The sequence below is a fragment of the Girardinichthys multiradiatus genome, chromosome 13, assembly GCF_021462225.1.
Source record: "Girardinichthys multiradiatus isolate DD_20200921_A chromosome 13, DD_fGirMul_XY1, whole genome shotgun sequence".
NCBI lineage: Eukaryota > Metazoa > Chordata > Actinopteri > Cyprinodontiformes > Goodeidae > Girardinichthys > Girardinichthys multiradiatus.
This window is the reverse complement of record NC_061806.1, coordinates 10,471,168-10,486,678: the sequence shown is the minus strand read 5'-3', so window position 1 is coordinate 10,486,678 and position 15,511 is coordinate 10,471,168. Positions and strand designations below refer to the sequence as shown.

General features: G+C 37.1%; 1 protein-coding gene across 3 annotated transcripts in view; it reads left to right on the top strand.

Moving 5' to 3' along the window:
- The window catches only part of LOC124879014 (solute carrier family 66 member 2), a 49,139-nt gene extending 41,438 nt beyond the window's left edge, over positions 1-7,701 (top strand). For 2 of the 3 annotated variants that reach the window (XM_047383269.1, XM_047383270.1), the window contains one exon: positions 1,778-7,701. In XM_047383269.1, the coding sequence (XP_047239225.1) occupies positions 1,778-1,988 (211 nt within the window). In that variant the 3' untranslated portion in view covers positions 1,989-7,701. The remainder of the gene's footprint in view (positions 1-1,777) is intronic. The other variant, XR_007040931.1, reaches the window with a different exon arrangement.
- The last annotated feature ends 7,810 nt before the right edge of the window (positions 7,702-15,511 follow it).

Here is a 15,511-nt window from a genome sequence, read left to right as displayed (position 1 = left end):
GAAGCTAATAGCCAACCAGAGTCCTGAGTAGCAGAATTATTATTTCAATTTCCCATTTTACTCTGCTCCATTTGCTATTTCCTTCATGGCTCAACTAAAAACATTCCTCTGACCCCTTTCCTACTGAGATCAGGATTTATTCTCTGTGACTAAATTGAACTTGGAGGAAAAATCATGCAACCCCAGAAAAGCAGGAAATTAAACTGACCCATCATGAGCTAAGGTTTCATTAAAAAAGAAAATGGAAAATGGAGAAATGAATACCGCATTACAAAAGATTTTTGTTCTCAAGTTAAAGGAAGAAATTCAGAGTAACCTACTTCATATAATTTGAAATTATTCACCATGTATACATATAAACTTTTATATTTTCTCTCCTTTCAGCTATAAACTATGTGAAAGACCAGTAGGGTATAACTGTGAAGTGGAAGGGTGGTTTTCTCTTTTTTTTTTTTACAAATTAAAATCTGAATAGTGTGCCATTAGTTTTATTCTTATTATTTCCTTTTATTTGGAATTTTCCAAACAAGAACATTTCAATAGGTAATATGGAAAATTACCTGGAAATCAGGTTACTGATGCAAGCTGTAAATATAAACATTTTGTTTTGTCATAAGCAGGCATACATGTGATATGTGCATCTCAAATATTAATAACATGCATCAAATAATTAAAAAATATATATATTTTACCCAATAATATCATCAAGCATTACTTCACTTTATGTATTCCACAGGCTCAAATGTTTGACTCCAGTAGTCTTGTGGTTGGGGCTCAAAAATGTGGCCTCAGTAGTCCAGAAACCATCTGTGATGAACACAATGCATGTAGGTAAGGGGGCGTGGCCTCAATACCCTTGCAACAAACAGTGCGCTAGGTGCATGTGGCTGATGATTAGCATAGTGTTCATGTCTAAAACCACTAGGCTAAAATATGTATTTTTCACTGCTGGATTTGCAATTACTGTTAAAGGCAAGCCTTCAGTACTTTAAATTCCAGTTTTATTCCAATGAATTCCTGTGAATTCCCATGTAAGGTTTTCAGACTGAAAAATATTCACAGAATTGTGCAGCCCTAGTGTAAGGTTATGATAGAAAATCTCATGGTGGACAGTTTATTTCAGTTTAATGGAATGGTGGCAGCATCATGCTGCGGGGTTACTTTAGCTTAGAGTTTTGATCAGAGTTGATGGGTTTAAAACCACATGGGCCAAACCAAAAGGCAAATGCCAAACATTTTTGGTACATTTATTGATCATTGAACCCATAATAGCCAGTGGCTGCTACCATCGCTGTGCCGCTATGGCCCAAATTATTGCCTAAATTTTGTAAACCACCAGAAAAAACATGGAAAGTTTGGCAGCAGTTTTCCTCGGGTTATAAAAACATGGTTGTATATATTTCCAGTGACGGTATGAGAAAAATCACTGAGCCTGTGGCCGCTCAGTGGCTGTGTATGCTAAGGCTAACTTGGCTAACAGAAGAGACTCAGCAAACCAGTGTAAAGTTTATTATTTTTCTTAAAAGGCACTTTAATTCTTGTCCCTATGGAAAAATTGTGCTTAATTTGCTCATTTTAGTCAGGGATTTTTCATGTTGCTCTGAACATTCTTCATGTCAGCGATTCAGTTCTCTACTGTTCCGGAACAGAACATTTTTGACAAAAGAGGGAAACAATAAAGTGATTAAAAAGTTATTTTTTAAGCCTGTCAGATTAAGGATTTCTACTGAAATAGCTGCCATATTTGACAGTATCTTCTCTCCTTCTTTCTTTCAAGCATCAAGATGGTGCTGATGTGGACCAGCGGCGACACCTTCAAAACGGGCTACTTCCTGCTCACAGAGGCTCCCGTGCAGTTCTGGATTTGTGGACTGCTGCAGGTCTTTGTGGACGTTGCCATCCTGTTCCAAGTTTACTACTACAGCCATTACCCACAGAAACCAGTGTCCCACACCGCCTCCCACACCACCAGTGCCAAAGTTCTTTAAGAGCCACCACACATCCTGAGGAAACTCCAAATGACCAGCTTGGGGGAACATATAAACATACAGGAGTTCCAAAGGACTTGAGATGAAACAGGCTGCTTAAACCTGCCCTCTGTTACATGTGAAGACAAACACACTTCAGTATGACTTCTAGACGTCGGTGGTAGCAGCAATGCTTGAGGGACACTTAACAAACATAAAATCTACTTTTTTATGTTATTTACAATGGTAAAGACTTCTTCTCAGTGCGCTGAAATGCATGCATCATGTAATGCACAACCCCTCAAGATCAGCCTGTGCACGTGGAGGAATGTTTTTTGCAAAAAGACGAACACAGTTTATGTGAACTTATAGATGTGTTCACATTCAGCTCAGAGAACTATGGACCAGTTTCAGTCGTCTATATGTGCTGATGAATGTTGCATGGAACCTCTGCCTTAATACTTGCAATCAAACATGACTCGCTGCATTACCAGCAATCGAGAATTTGTTATGAATTAATCGTGCAAATACCTTAATAATCTACGTTACTGAATGTACAAACAGGCATATTGTTGAAGAGCAGTCTGCTATTGGTTGGACATATATTTAAGATCATTGTTTTTTTTTATATAAAAACCAAAATTAAGAGGGAATCGGGTCTCAGTGAACTGAAACGTTTCTCCAACTCTTGATGTTAAACACTGGCTTTTAAAATGCATCACTTAGAAACATTAGTGGCCTTGAGACAGAGATATGGCATATGGAAGTCATGCTTTGTCTGACAGTAATATAAACGTTTTCTATCAGCTATTCATGACATTTTTTTACATAATCATTATTATTATTCTTATGCCACAGATTTGACAATTGAAGTCAGCCTGAGCTGATTGCAGCAAAGCTTTGTTTTTCCTGAAGGTCTGTCTCCACTCTGCTTCTAGGTCATGAAATCAGAAGCTGTGCTGTTTATGAAAGCACAACTCTAACACTTGCTTTAACAATTTGGATTAAAGATAATGTGTTTATTGTTAATGCTAAAAATGTCTCTTATAAAAACAAAACACGTAGAGTGCAGTTATACCATGACCTCTTAATGGAAGTAATTTTGTGAGGGGATCAGTTTTTCGGTATATTTAGATTTTGTACGCGATTCATTAGTGTGGACAGACTGCAAAAACTGTTGTTTTAAAATCAGCTTTGGTAACCATGTCCACATATTAGTCCATATTTCCTGTAAGCCATTTTACGGGTGAGACTAGATATAATGGGCAGTGCTGTTTCTTCTGGGTTTTTCCTTCTTAAAGATCATCATACACAATACAAAGATAAGCTGAGTAAATGCAAAAAGCAGGCTGTTAATAATTTCTTTTATTAAGGGAAGAAAACTATCCAAATCAACAAAGTGCTATGTGAAAATATAATTACCTCCCAACCTTGTTAAATCATGAATGAAATGTGATTAACCACGTTCTTATGGTTCTGTTTCACCAGCCACACCTAAGTTCGGTTAATACCAGAACCTATTTGACAGCATGAAGAAGGGTTACCGGTCTCAAAAAGCAACACTTCACATGCTGATCTAAAGAAATTCAAGATCAAATGAGAAACAAATTCAATGATATCTATTAGGCTGCAAAAGGTTACAATGCCATTTGTAAGGCTCTGGAATGCCAGCGGACCACAGTGAGACTCATTATCCACAACTGGTGAAAACATTCAGTGGTGGAGAACCTTCCCAGGACAGGCCGGCCAACCAAAATGACTCCAAGAGTGCACTGACAACCTGGAAGTCACAAAACAACCCAGAAGTTGTTTAAGGTGATTAGGATCCAACAGTAGAAAATAGACCAGGCACAAATGGCATCCATGGGAGAGTTTTAAGGCCAAAACCACTTACCAACAAAAGCCACATTTGCCCAAAAAGCAATCTGGATGGTCCCATAACTTCAATATTCTATGGCCTGACGAGACAAAAGTGGTAATGCTCTAAAATGGTGCTGGTAGTGTGATGGTCTGGGGGTTGTTTTCTGCTTCAGGACCTGAACGACTTGGCGTAATTGATGGAACCATGAATTCTGGTTTCTAGCAGAAAATCAAGCAGAAACATTTTCGGCCATTGGTTTGTGACCTTAAGCACATTTGGATTATACAGCATTACAATGATACAAAGAACACCAAGTCCACTCTGAAAGGTTTTAGGGTGGTGTAGTCAAAGTCTTGATTTTGGGATGCGATGGTGTGACCTTAGGCAGGCAATTCAGGCTCACAAACCCCCTAAGTGGGTGTATTACACCAACTCTGCAAAGGAGAGTGGGTCAACATTTCTCTAGAGTAATGTAATTACCGCAAACTCCTAATGGCATTTGTCGCCATCAGCTCAACCACTTGTTATGTTTAGGAGGCATTTACGTTTTTCACAAAGGGTCAGGTCGGCTTGGATAACTTTTTTCTCTGTTGTGCTGCTTTTTGTATCTACATTATTTTTATTTGTTATGATTAGTTTGTGTGTTTGATGAACTGAAAAAAGAAATCTGTTATTCGATAAATATTTCCATGTCACCGTAGATACATCACTTTTTTGACGCTGATTTTTAAGTATTGCTGAATTCTCTTTTCTGAATGTTGATTCTTGTTATTAATCCAGTCAGTTTTTTTTTATAACTTGTTCTCCCAATTTGGAGATACCATAGTGTGGAAAAAGTTCCAGAATCTCAACCTCTGACATGCATTTATTTATGTTGGGAATTTAGATTCAGAAATCCTAAATGGGAAAAAAATTGAGGCCATAAAAATCTAGTTATTCTTTATTTGTCAGCAATTCAATTGTAATTTCTCATCCCCTTTCTCTATAACTATGTCCTAAAAGCCATGAAAAAGAGTAGACAGCAAGCATTTTGTTTTGGCCTGTATGATGGTGGTTGAATTTTTTTTTTTACATAAGTCTTAATGTGACAAAATGAAGCACATACTGTATGTTGCTTATGATGCTCCTTTGTTTTGTATAGAACATGTCCATTCGAATGAAAGGTGTAAAATTCAAACTCTGTTACTGTGTCAGGATGGGGCATATTACCTTTGCCATCATTTTGTTTCCCCCATTTTTATTGGTCTTGAAAGTTTTATGCTCTGAGTTTCACTAAGTTTATTATTTTTATTAATTATTTGCAGAATGTATCAGAAAGTAGGTCGGGCTGCTGTCAGTTGGAATCGCTCCAAGTATTTGGTAAGAAAACATAAGTGATTCTTCATCAGTGCAGACAGAGCATTTGAATACAATATCATGAGATTAAGTAATTTTTACATTTGGTTAGACATTAAAAGAACTACATTTTCTTACTTAGCCATTCACCACAGCGAAATCTTCTGTGTAACAGGAGTATGTCATTGCTAGACATTAGCAATAATGGGCCAAGTATAAAAAAAGGGTTTACAAAGCCTATTGAGCCTGCATTGGTAAATACCCGTTGAAAACGGTGTGTTTCTTGGCATTTACTGCGTTTAAGCTCATTAACTGTGTATGACTGCTTAAAAGACGCAAACCATTAGAGGTTCAAATAAAACTTTTGTTACCAGAGCTATCACTTATTTGTGTAGCAGTCATATTGGATTTTAAAATTAGTGGAAGGCTTGTGACAGACCCATGAGCTTATAGCTGGCAAAATGTGGTTTTAGAGTGCTTTTACCTCACCAAAGTGTATTTGTGTGTTTTATTTTTGTTTTTTTTGCAACTTGAACTATTAATACTTACGGTAAGTTTGTTTTCCTTTGTGGAAGTGAACTAACATTAGTGTAGAAGCCTCTTCTTTCAGCTGGCTCAACAGCAATTCACAGCAACGGGTGGGGGAGGGTCAGTGCTGGATTACTGTATGCTCCATATAGTGGAGGAAAATTTCTGTCACTCTTGCACTTTCTGTGGCATTTCATGGACAGGACATTAAACAGCAGAAATGCCATGATAAAAAATTTATTTTTTCATATGTGGGCCACCTTTTTACTGGACCAAGCCTATTTACACTGCAAACGTCCAGTTAAGAGGTTAACAGCTTACCTAGTTCTCTAACTACCTAGCAACATATCGCCTACTTTCTGTCTTGTGGTAAACTTTCTTTTTGCTCAGATGTTGGGTTTTTCTGAGGTGCCAAAAATATAACAAGAACACCCACTGAAGTTGAAATTCCAACTGGTAAAATCAGAGCTTGCTGAACAGCCCCAGGTTTACATTCCATCATGGCTGCATGCATATAAATACAATGAAGGTTTTACAGTTTTAATGGATTAAATGAAGAGAAAAAAGGTATTCATCAGTTTGTATTGCTTATAGTAGCACTGCAATAATTGGCACATCCCTTGTTTTCTGACTTGCAACTAGAACGCTCCTAACTCGAGAGGCAAGACCAACGCAGCATTAGCTTGGTAGCTAGAAAATTAGCTTTGGCTGTGTTAGCATAAATTCACCTTGCTTTATTGCAGGTTACCATATAGTGATCCATTTTCTGATTTAAATAAAACTACAGATTACACAGTCAAATGACAGAGATGTTCAGATTACTTTATTAATAGCATACATTTTGTGAGAGTAAGAAAGGAAAATATACAAAAGTCAAGTGGTTAAAATCATAATTGCATAAACAGTGTAAAAGGAAGAACCATGTACTTTTGAAAGCATATTATAAAAACTTAAATAAGAAAACATGAAAGAGTAATATATTGGTAGACTAGTCAATATTTAAAAGACCCATCACATTCCATCCTTATATTTACATACAGTATTAGAGGTTAAATAGGCATAAACACACATTGTTGGTGTGATGTATTACTACTTCTTAGCAATGCTAATATAAGATAGGTCACAGGGTAATTTTGGAGAGATTCAGCTTCAATGTTTTTAGAATAGCCAAAAGCATGAGTTTTAATGAAGTTAAACTATTCCTACAACACATAAACAGGTCATATTATGTCAATGTTCGGTATGTTTAGCAAGTTTACTTCTGTCAGTGGATAGCACACGGGTTAGTTTATTGTTTACTTCAGATCTTATTAGCATCACTCCACATAGCAGTATCTTGATCTGGGTAGAGTGTACTCACTGATTGTCAAAAGAAAATAATTTCCTTTTTAGACCAACTGGACAGCACTTGTTTAGGTTTCTTCTCTTTTGTATTTGTTTTCTGGGTGGAAGGATAAAGCCAAACCAAGAGAAGCACAACTGTCAGCCCTTCAGTGAACCATGCACCAGAAGAGACCTGATTCTGTCCTTTTTTGCAGTATCAAGGAAGGGAAACTTCTCTTTATTTCCACATGGACCAGCAAAATGCTGCTCTGAATATTTTTAGGATGTTCTTGAATAGTATAAAAATAGACACTTCTTTGGTGACTGTGGCATTTTCAAGTGTACATTTTGTTTACAACTACTTAGCCTCTCCATATATTTTGTTATATGCTTTTTGTGTTACTTTCTAATGGCAATGTAAAATGGTCTACAGGTGATATTTAACGGAGGTCTCAAGTTGATCTCAAGAGTGGGAATCCTTTTGACTGTTCCGCTGTTCCTGATTTATTTTTTCTAAAACCTATAAACCATTGTTTTTTTATGTACCAATATCAGTACCAAGATCCTCCTTGTGGTTGCTTCATTTTTCTATTAAACATTCCATTTGAATAGCTCACAAACACAACAGTGTTATCGAATGTAGTGTGGTAGTACCACCCAATAAAGAACACGCTGGGGACTGCTGCAGTTTGACTTTTGTTTTTCCCTCTACATGATGGAGATGTTTTTGGCAGACATATACAGTTGCTCTGGGAGACATCAGTTGTCAAAGGTGGAAAAAGCCCACCAGACACTGTCCTTCTTTGGGATGTGGTGTCATTTGCCATCTGAAGCAGTGAATAGCACATACATTATAATGAACCTCTTCACTGGTGCAGAGAGGAGACAATAACACAAATGTAACACAGTGGAGTCACCAAACATACAGGGGTTGGGAAGATGGCTTCCAAAGGACATTTTCCAAATAAAGAGAAATTTTTAAAATATATTATTTTCAAACTGTCAGGGCTCTATTTACCGAGACACATTTGTTCTTTATAAGAGTACACATTAGATCCTCAATTTTAGTTAGTTGATTACATTATTCTGTCAGTTGTTCAATGCACACAAAACAAAAATAGTGTCAGTCAAAAACTTGTGTATGGCGAACAATAACAGGGAAGAGAAACTAAAGATCAATAGGGAAATGTTTTTTTTAAATAGATTAATATGATAAATTTGATATTCAAAGCCAGTTGAAGTCTTTATGATGTCTCCAGGTCAGTGTGCAGTGTGTCCTTTCATCAATATATACTTCTTTCTTTCCATTTTGTGCCCATCTACTTAAGCTGTTACTTATTTTATTTTTCTTTGTAGGTAGCTAGTTTTGTCAAATATGGAGAGAAATAATCATAAAAATGTTCAGATCTTCCAGAATATTTAGATTCTGTTGAAAGTTATTTTCAGAACATTTTGTATTGTACTCTGTTTCCATTTATTTTGGTTCTGTTTCCTTCTTTTTTCAGTTGACTCTCATGAAATATGACAGATTCAAACCAAAATAACTGTAAGCCATCTCCAAGTAAAAATTGTTACAAGGTCAGTATGAAGCATTTCCTGACAGTTGGGTCCTTTTCATTCCTCAAAAAGTAAGTTACAGAAGGACCAAAACTGCAAAGGTACGAAAAGGCAAAGGTTCAAAATGAACAGCATGACCTTCTCATTTCTCCTGGCCCCATGGCCAATCAGTGAACACCAGTCTGCTCACATGTAGTCTCTACTCAGCCCTGATCGTACCTGCTACTGAGTAGGTCCCAAAAAAGCAGGTACAGGGCTGGAAAAAACTGGTAATGGGAACACTCGCAAAATGGGCTGAGTGGAGCTGGCCCATGCAAAATCTGGTATTAATTGTAGAGTGACAAGAAAAAAAGTTACTATAAGAGAAAGTCACAAGAAGTCCCATTTGCATTGCCACAAATGTGTGGAGGAAAGTGCTCTAGTAATATGAGACCAAAATTTAACTTTTTGGCCTACATGCAAGATGCTATGTCAGGAAATAATTAATACTGTACATTGCCCTCAACACACCATCCCCATTGTGAAACATGATGGCTCTGAGTTAATGATAAGATGGAAGGAGCTAAATAGAACAAACCTGGAGCACAAGGAGATTTTTCATTTGTTGAATAAATACTAATATTTTCCTTCCACTTCAAAAATCTGCACCGGTGTGTGTTGGTCTATCGCGTAAAATCCCAATCAAATATATGGAAGTTTGTGTAGAAAAATCCATGGGGTAGGAATACCTTTAGAAGGCAATGTATAAAACGTTGATTTTAAGACGCCTTGTGACAACAACAAACAGTCCATGTTTGTGCAGCCTTACATCTGTTGCATCAGTTTTCAAATAACAGTGTAGATTATTACATCTGTGCAGCTGTATGAGCAAATTGCCTCCCAACAACTTTGCATATGAAATGCTGTGACCACTGAGACTCTTAATGACAATGATTTGCTGCTAGCTGTCCGTAAACTGCCCCGATGAACTGCTCATCCGAACACAACATAACTGTGTGGAATTTAACTGTTGACACATTGAGGTTTTCATTTGCCGGCCTTGACAGCACCACAAACAGCCTAATCGCATGTAGGTCTCGCTCTGAATGCCCTGTAAGAAGGGCCATGTAATAAGCCCATCACCCTAAAGTGCCTGTGACATCAAATTTTCATGATAAATTCAATGACATTTATGGAAAGGAAACACTGATAAAATATTTTAAAAAGTCAATTCATGCCACTGAAATGAACAGTTGTTGAGATATATGATAATAAATTTCACTAAAAAGGCATTTCCAGACTACTCCTTTGCGATTTTGTTGAGCTCTTTTATGACGTCACAGGAGAACCCTTATATGTAAACTGGCTGCTGCTACAATGGCCAGCAACACAGACAGCTGAGAAGAATCTGATATTCCTTTAGATATATTTCAGTCACTATCACAGAGAGATGCAGCAGAATCTGGAGAAGAAAGTCAGCTTTCATCAAATGGCAGAGCACAAGTGTGCAGACAGCCATCTAATTCTACCTAAGTCAACCATTTTTGCCAGGTGCCAGAGCACGGCTGTAATCAATATGCATGAATTATACCAGAGCACCAGGAAACAGAACGAGCACAACATCCGGCTGTGCTTGGTGGGAGCAGCCCATCTGTCCCTCGTCACTTTTTCAGCTCTGATCCAGGCACCTCTGATCCTCTTCGCTTCAGGAAAATAGTGCAGACTAACGGCTGCTCCCATTATATTGCTGCCACCACCACCAATGCACCGTTTCACCATATTAACGCTATTTTTAACACAACTTGGCTTCTGCCTGAACCGTTTATTATTGACACTCACACAGAGAATAATTGGAGACTTCCCCTTTGACGTCATTCCCGGGCAACTTTGGACTTGCAAAATTTAACATTGAAACATGCTTATTTTGTGTCACAATGGTCTTTTATCATATCTTTAATTATAATATCATGTCAATTGCTGCCCAATTCCTTCAATATATGGATGTTTTCTTTCAATTTCTGCATTTGTGGGAAAAGCATGTCAAAGGCACTTTAAAATATGTCTGATCCATGTATCCTCAAAGAGACAGTTTATTCATTATTAATGACATTTGAAGTGGAACCAATTTCAGAAGCTCATAGTGGAGACGTACAGCACAAAATCTTCTGAAACTTGGAGTACATCCTTGTATATGGTATACTGTTAAATCAACGCCCTTTTCAAGCAGGAATGTATTTATTATATTCTTTAATACATTTTTCAATAGAAAATAGACTGTTCCTCAGGCCATGGATTTATGATGCAAACTGCAAATTCATTTCAGTCTAATGTTTGTTCCAACACCTCCTCATCCAAGCTTAAAAGGCTTCATGTTGTACGGAACAGTTTCAGGAGGGTAATGTGTTCAAGTGTTTTTGTGCTGCAGTTGATACAGAGACACTGATTAAGAGTCTGCAGGGTAAACAGGTTGTGGAGAGGGTTTTTTTTCTGGTGTGCATTAGCTCAAGGCAGAAGGCACCTACATAAAAAATATGTGATGTATTTGGAATTATGTGGAAAAATCACAAGAAACTGGGAATTATTTGGAATACTTGAGATAGTTTTACATACCAAAATACTTTGAGTCTGTTATAGATCCACAGGCTGTATAAGACACTAGTCTGTAAGCCTCTTGCAATACAAGGCCTTTAAAACCAAGTTTGCTTTTCTGATTGACATCATTTCATCACGTTCCCCTTGACAGTACCCTACATCCTGTAATCTGTTTATTAAATGGACAAATTGTAAGAATCAAAGTTAAATAAAACCACACATGGAAAGTAAAAACATACATTAAGAGATGTTACCATAATAGCAAAGCTCTAGAAATGTTGGCTAGGAAACAAAACTGGAAACCTTACTAGAATTATGGATTTCGGCAAACACGTTTTCTGAAGTTGCTTCTCGGTCGACCAGGAGCAGCTCCACCAGTTGGCAGGACAAAGTTTCTGCAAGGTGGGGTTCTTATAAGAGATTATGAGTAGTCTGTATCTTCCCTGCAGTAAAACTCTTTTACCGTAATCACTTTGATGAAATAGAAATTTAGTTTTCTGGTTAATGGCTTGTCTATGACAAAGAATGTACACTGATGTCACAGATGGATTAAATGGTTATTTAAGTCGCACGCTGCACATATTTATAGGGAATACAGTGTTAGGTGTCAAAAAACTAAAGTTTTACTGTTAACAGTGCATGGTGTGCAATTGGTAGGACTGTTGTCTCACATCAAGGAGGTCCAGGGTTTGAATCATGGCTGGAGTCCTTCTAAGTTGAGTTTGTATGCTTTACCTGTTCATGTATGAGTTCTCTCAGGGTACCCTGGCCTCCTCTTACAGTGCAAACATGCAGGTTTATTTATGATTCTCCAGATCTTAGGTATGAGTGTGTGCATACATGGTTGTCTACCCCGTCAAAGTGAAGATTCAAACAGAGTTAACTCCTCATTTAATTTTGACAAAACCCCTTTTCAAGAAAAATCCAAACTTTCCTCTTAAGCAAATCAATCAAAAAGATTTCCAATGAATCTGTAATGCTGTTCAAATTAATGTAATCTTGTAAGATAATATTTATGTATGTTCTGATAACATCTGACATGTTTTCTATGTGGCTATCTGATGCATGTATGCTATGTAACATAGCTAAGCAGGAAGGATCAGAGAAGTCAGTAAAAGCATGTCTGCTTAGTCTAAAAACAAGACATAGGGGAGAATTTACATTCAGAAACCTAACACCTGTTAAAGACAGGCATTAAGTGTTTCCTTGTGGCTTTTTCATGCCATTCAGAAGATGGCTGGATTATTATAGGTTGTCTAATCCATTAGGCATACTTGTGATCACTCAGTGTTGCTTTATAAATACCACAATTAGTACAAATTGGATAAAAAAAATAAGAAAAGAAAATTATTGGTGAGCATTCCCAAAAGGCAGCTCTTAGCTGTGAGCATGCTGTTACATATTGTGTTAAAGGGGGTTGCCTTTTTGAAGTAGTTATGTTCTTTTTTTTTTTAAGAGAAGATTTTTGTATGTTTGATTATTTTGACATGCTGTCATTTCTGCTGCTCAACAGGTTGCTGGGCTGCTAAGCCTTTGCAACCTGAAATGTGTCATGTGTACCTGGCGTCTAGGGTCTACTAAGGGTCTCTGTGGTCGTCCATGTAAAGCCCAGATTTCTATGACCACATTGGCTGTGTGCGCCAACAGGGACAAGGTTATCGCAAGTGTGCAGGTGGCACCAAACACAGCAGATACAGAAAACAATGGATGCAGAAGAAGAAAGATATCAATAAAACTTGTTTAAAAGAAGAAAAGGAGAGATCTGATGTTTTCCCAGCAGGGATAATTTAACTTTCCAGGAAAAGGATACAAAAATGACATTATGGTTAAAAATAACTTCCTTCTTTTCAGCTATTTTCTCTTTCTGTTGTACGTTTTCTCTGACCAAAACTCGATAAATGATTTTGCTTTCTGGGTTTGTTTTTTTTCTTTGCTTTTCTTCTTCTTTTCTAAATAGACATTGCCTAAATCAGCACATTATTGCTAATTTAAAAAGTAGCAACTGGATTTAAATGGATGTCTTCAAACAATGTCTGCTTTGAAATCAACGCATACTGCAAATGTCGAGTCTAAACCTTTATTATGTCTAAATTTGATCTCCCCTCAGCCATGCTTGAATTTGTTCAAAAGTCATTCTTTACCTCTACTCCTGCAGAAGCTAACTGCTCCTCTGCTATTTACCCATGTAGCTGGGTGCTCGGAAATGTTATCTTGTGAATTTTTTACTAATAAGGGAAACTAGTCTATAGTTATTGTGCACATTTCTTTCACATAAAAACAATATTAGAAACAAGACAAGATGCCAAAGAGGAGTGGCAACATGGCTAGTCCATGTCAGCTTAAATATTATCAGTGGTTCAACAGGATTCTGTGAAACATGAAATGGGCACAGGCTGGTTTATTAGGGATTGAAATTTACTGGATAGATTGAATTCCAAGCACCTGGAGAGCTAAAAACAAACAAGCGGGGAAATAAAACGGCATCATTTGGTTTATTTTTAGCTTTGTTTTGGGTTTTTCCTTTGAAAACACCCAGAGAAAACAAGTTGCCAGCTGAAAGTTACTTAAATCTAAAAATGAATAGTATTTAATAAAATTTAGGTACACAGAGAAAGGACTTCAAGCTGAGTTTTACAGTTTAACAGTAAGTTTATTGTGAAAGTTGGAATTTGCTGTGTAACAGTTCTGTTTTGCTGAAATTGATGAACTTCCTTAATGGAAAAAGTTGATTACCTGTAGTATTACAGATGGTAAAAACACAAGGAAAAAAACCTATTGACTAGTGCTTTGCAAAAGTACTCTGAGGCCTTGAACCTTTTCTAATACCGTTAGATTGCAACCACAAATTTCATTGTATATTATGATTAGACTGACACATACAGGTTCAAAATTGGAACGTGGAAGGAAAAATATAACTGGTTTTCAATTTGCTTTACGAGTGAAAATCTTGAAAGTGGGGTCCTCTTAGGTGAACAGTGTCTATCACCCATAAAAGACTGAAATCTTTACCCATTCTGCTTCTCTAAAGCTATTAAGATGAAGGGGGCTAAATAAAAATGCTTTAGAAGATTGATGATTTTTAATAATTTACTTAGGTATTATTATCCTTGCACTAATAAATAAAGCATTACTTTCTGTTGGTCAGTCACATAAAATCCCAATAAAATGCATCTAAAATTGAGTTTTGTAATGTGACAAAAACGGTGGAAAGTTCAAGGGTTATGAATAGTTTTGCAAGGCACTCTAACCAAAGGGTTGTATTTTTTAAATCTGTACTTTAATAAACACCCTCAGGCACTTAGAAAGTGTGCTGGTTAACATAACCCATTCAATCATGACCTCATCATCATGACTGCAGTGGATGTGCACTGATTTCTGTACTTAATAAACAACTGACTTAAGCTATGTCTGTCTTGGCTACTACTTATTTAAGGTAATATTAAACTGGTATCATAAAGACATTTCAGCATAAGGTTCAGTCATTCCAAAATGTTCTTCTCAAATAAATACAATCCTTTGAAACAGAACTTTTTAGATGAAAGTTTTATTTCTATATTTCAGGCTGACTTATTGTAACCTTACCTCTAACAAACTGGTTTAGTAGAACACCAAAATGAAAATGGAAATGGAAATGGAAAGTTGAAACCAGATTTTTCCGTACACTGTATTTAAAGAGAGACTTTATTTCCCACTGTCTGACAGTAAAAGTCAGTAAATAGTCAAACTAAACAAAATATTTCTATTCGCTCCAAGAAAGAATAATGAGAGAGGAGAATCTTTCTCCACATTCAGATGTTTGCACACATTTTCTTAGTATGAACTAAATTACTTGGGTCAAACATTCTAGGTATCCTTCCACAAACTTCCCACAGTAGTTTGCTGGAATTTTGAAATGGTGTAACTAAAGCCTTGTTTACATGACAGCGTTTTCTGGTGAAAATGGAGAAGTTTTGTTGAGTTTACTGTTCGTTAACAGGACTGCGCACATTTTCTCGTAAAATGGCACAGGTTCCAGAGTGTAATGGTTTGAAAATGTCCTGGTCTCTGTTGTCGTGTAGATGGGAATAAATGTACCTTTCTTTTGGGGAAGCCCTGGCTCAAGTACAGAATGATTTAAATCATACTGCACATGTTGGTAGCACTGTTGCCTTGCACCAAGAAGGACCTTGGTTCGACTCCCGGCCCGGGGTCTTTCTGCATGGGGTTTGCATGTTCTCCCCATGCATGCATGGGATCTCTCGGGGAACTCCAGGTTCCTCCCACAGTCCAAAAACATGACTGTTAGGTTAATTGGTCTCTCTACATTGCCCTTAGGTGTGAATGAGTGTGTGCGTGGTTGTTTGTACTGTGTGTGTCTGTGTTGCCCTGC